This window comes from Solanum pennellii, chromosome 9 (assembly GCF_001406875.1).
Source record: "Solanum pennellii chromosome 9, SPENNV200".
In the NCBI taxonomy this organism is placed as follows: Eukaryota; Viridiplantae; Streptophyta; class Magnoliopsida; order Solanales; family Solanaceae; genus Solanum; species Solanum pennellii.
This window is the reverse complement of record NC_028645.1, coordinates 76,384,250-76,387,506: the sequence shown is the minus strand read 5'-3', so window position 1 is coordinate 76,387,506 and position 3,257 is coordinate 76,384,250. Positions and strand designations below refer to the sequence as shown.

Genomic DNA, 3,257 nt, shown 5'->3' with positions numbered 1-3,257 from the left:
CATCATTCTCAGAATTCAAAGCTACCAAATCAACTAACATGACAGTCTTACAAGATTTTCTACTATTGCTCAAACAAAGAAACTCAAACATGACCATACAACATAAATAATTTATTAAAAATAATCTCTAGCAGCAACTAATTAATAACGATAATTAAGGGCGGATCTAGAGTTTGTCGAACTCCCTCAGTAAAAAATTACATTTTATTTTTAAGAATTTTTATGTTTATATATTGATTTTGAACCTCTTGACTTAGTGGTTGAGGATTCAAACCTCAAATTTTAAGTAGTACTCTTTTTTTTTCCAAACCCCCTAAATGGAAATCTTGGATCCGCCACTGACGATAATAGTTAAATGTGTATTTTAACAGTGATTAACACTCTTTATAAATGTCCACTATAGCAACATTGAATCCTATGACTATTGACTAATATCGTTAAGATTTAGCACTTTTCTTTATATATATATTATCGTTAAAAGCTGTTTTTATCGTAGCGAAACAAAGAGAGAGAAAAAGGAATCCTTTCATTCACTCTCCCATCAATCCTTTCATCAAACTCTTCCTCTTTTTGCCTCTCCATTTTTCAATCTTTCTCTAGTCTCTATCTTGTATCTTACAAATATAGAAATCTTTTGATATTCAAATAAACAATTAACCTCAACTTCCACACCATGTCCTTCTCTTATTAAACCCTAAAAAAACCTCAAAAAAAAACTAATGGATTCCTTTGTAGAAGTAGAGCCTTCCAACACCAACACCAATAACAACAACAACATTACATCATCATCATCTACCTCATCAAGTCGATATGAGAATCAGAAACGTCGTGATTGGAACACTTTCGTTCAGTACCTTAAAAACCATAGACCACCACTCTCCCTCTCTCGTTGTAGTGGAGCTCATGTCCTTGAATTCCTCCGTTACCTCGATCAATTTGGCAAAACTAAAATCCATACGCCGATATGTCCATTTTACGGTCTTCCAAATCCTCCAGCACCTTGTCCATGTCCTCTTCGTCAAGCTTGGGGTAGCCTTGATGCACTTATTGGACGTCTTAGAGCTGCTTATGAAGAAAATGGTGGAAATCCTGAAATGAACCCTTTTGGTACTCGTGCTGTTAGGCTTTATCTTCGCGAAGTTCGCGATTTGCAATCAAAAGCAAGAGGTGTAAGCTATGAAAAGAAGAAAAGAAAACGACCATCACAACCATCACCACCAGCATTACAATCGGGATGAGGTGAAGGTTAAATTATTAGGTAATAATAGAACCAACATTACTCATATTGGAGTTAAGTTTAAAATTTCGTGATGGTTTTTAGCAATTATTATTAGTACTACTAGTTGTTTTGAGGATTTAATTTATGTCACTACCTAGGGTTTGTTTATTTAGTAATAATAATTGCCTACTGTCAATTTCATATATTTGTGATGTACGGTTTTAGGGTATGATAATTAATTAGTAAAGAGTAGTAGTTGGAAGTACTAACAAGAAGCACACTTTTTATTATCCTTATGTCCGTTTACGAGCCGTGAAATTCGATCTCAATATCTTTGTCGTTATGATATAACTTTTGGTTATATTTTACGATGAGTTCTTTTTTAATATATACATATGTTATTACTATAACAAGAATGATCATTAGCGGTATTTAATTTTTAATTGTCGCTAAATATGTATTTTTAGTAGCAATTGTCACTCTTTGTATATGTCCCTAAAGTCTTTAGCTATATTATTTCTAATGACACTTAACTAATACCGATAAAGACTTAAGCATTTTTAACTAATATCAATATTTAATACCGCTAAAAGTTATTTTTTTGTTGTAACGTGTAAAAGTGTAGTTGAATATGAATTCTTCGAAAGGTAAATACACTAAAATTATGATTTAATAGAATGCAAGTAGTACAGTTTACTGTTGTATGTTATGTTTGTCCTAACAAGGACAATACTTTGGAATTAGGTTGTACTTATTATTCATATTTAGCATTATTATTATTATTATTATTATTATTATATGGAACATACTTTGATGCTCTCTTATTATGTTATCAATTGTTAAATCTTCATTATAACTTTATTTTCTTGTTTATCGGGTTGTTTTTTATTTCTCAACCTCATTTCACATTTTTTTTGGGCTCGTTTGATAAAAGGGGTAAGAGACAATTTATTTGAAGATTGTAGTGTTATTACTATATTAACAGTAGAATAACAATTTTGAAATAATAAATTACAGTATAGCTAATCTTGAAATAATTTATTTCTAACACATAAGCCCTTGATGGTATTAGCATTACAGTTTGTCAAATCTCTGCTGATCATTTACCATAATTACGATTCCGTTTAATTCAATTTATTTGTCATATTTTGACTTTAAACTAGATTTAAAATAATGAAGAAGAATTTTGAATCTTATGATCATAAATTAAAGATTTATCACATGCACAAAAATATCTTTTAATTTTATGATCTTAAATATGTCAAGAAAAAGAAAATTGGAACAAAGAGTTATGTAACCTATTAGAAGTCAAAGGTTGAGTTGCAATGGTACTCCTTTTCATGATTCTGATTTTTAGCCTCCAACTTTTGCAACTTTATTTGGTATTTAAATGTCAATTTAACAAGTATTTCTTCCATGATCAAGAGTTCTAATATATAGATTGGCTGAGCTCGACCAATATGGGTTATAGTGTATTGATCGAAGTTTTTCACTTTTAATAGAGGTTTCAGATTTAAGTCTTGAATATAGAAAACTTTTTATTGGGAGAGTCATTTTTAAATTGACACGATTCAAATTTAATTAGAGTTTTAATATAAATTTTGAATACCGAATAAGATAGATTGACGGAGCTCAAACAATAATGAAAGCTCATAATTAATGTTTTTTTTGGGCAAATTATACATCTATTATTTTATATTGTCATTAAATTTCTTAATGGTGAATTATATAAGCATCTATTAATATGATTGGTGCTAGTGCTGTCACTTCACTGAGGGATTTGATGAAATTGGCAGACAAGGGTGATTCCTTATGTCTTCTAAGAGCTATTGGATAGCTGATTTCTCCCAAGAATTTAAATTATGTATGCTAGAGGTTTCGTTCTATAAAGAATATAAGAATAATATAAAATACGGTATGTTAGTAATGTTGTATTAATAATACTTATGTTAGTTATGATAAAAAATTTTTTATGCAATGTTTAATTTGATGTATTAAATAAAAAAAAATTGTTTATAAAAATAGCCTTCATAAATAT

The 3,257-nt window shown here is 29.5% G+C and overlaps 1 protein-coding gene across 1 annotated transcript; it reads left to right on the top strand.

Moving 5' to 3' along the window:
• Nucleotides 1-495: 495 nt before the first annotated feature.
• LOC107030582 (protein LIGHT-DEPENDENT SHORT HYPOCOTYLS 4-like) lies at nucleotides 496-1,562 on the top strand. Its single transcript, XM_015231849.2, has one exon. The coding sequence runs from the start codon at nucleotides 720-722 to the stop codon at nucleotides 1,236-1,238; it is 519 nt and encodes a 172-aa protein (XP_015087335.1). The 5' UTR covers nucleotides 496-719; the 3' UTR covers nucleotides 1,239-1,562.
• The last annotated feature ends 1,695 nt before the right edge of the window (nucleotides 1,563-3,257 follow it).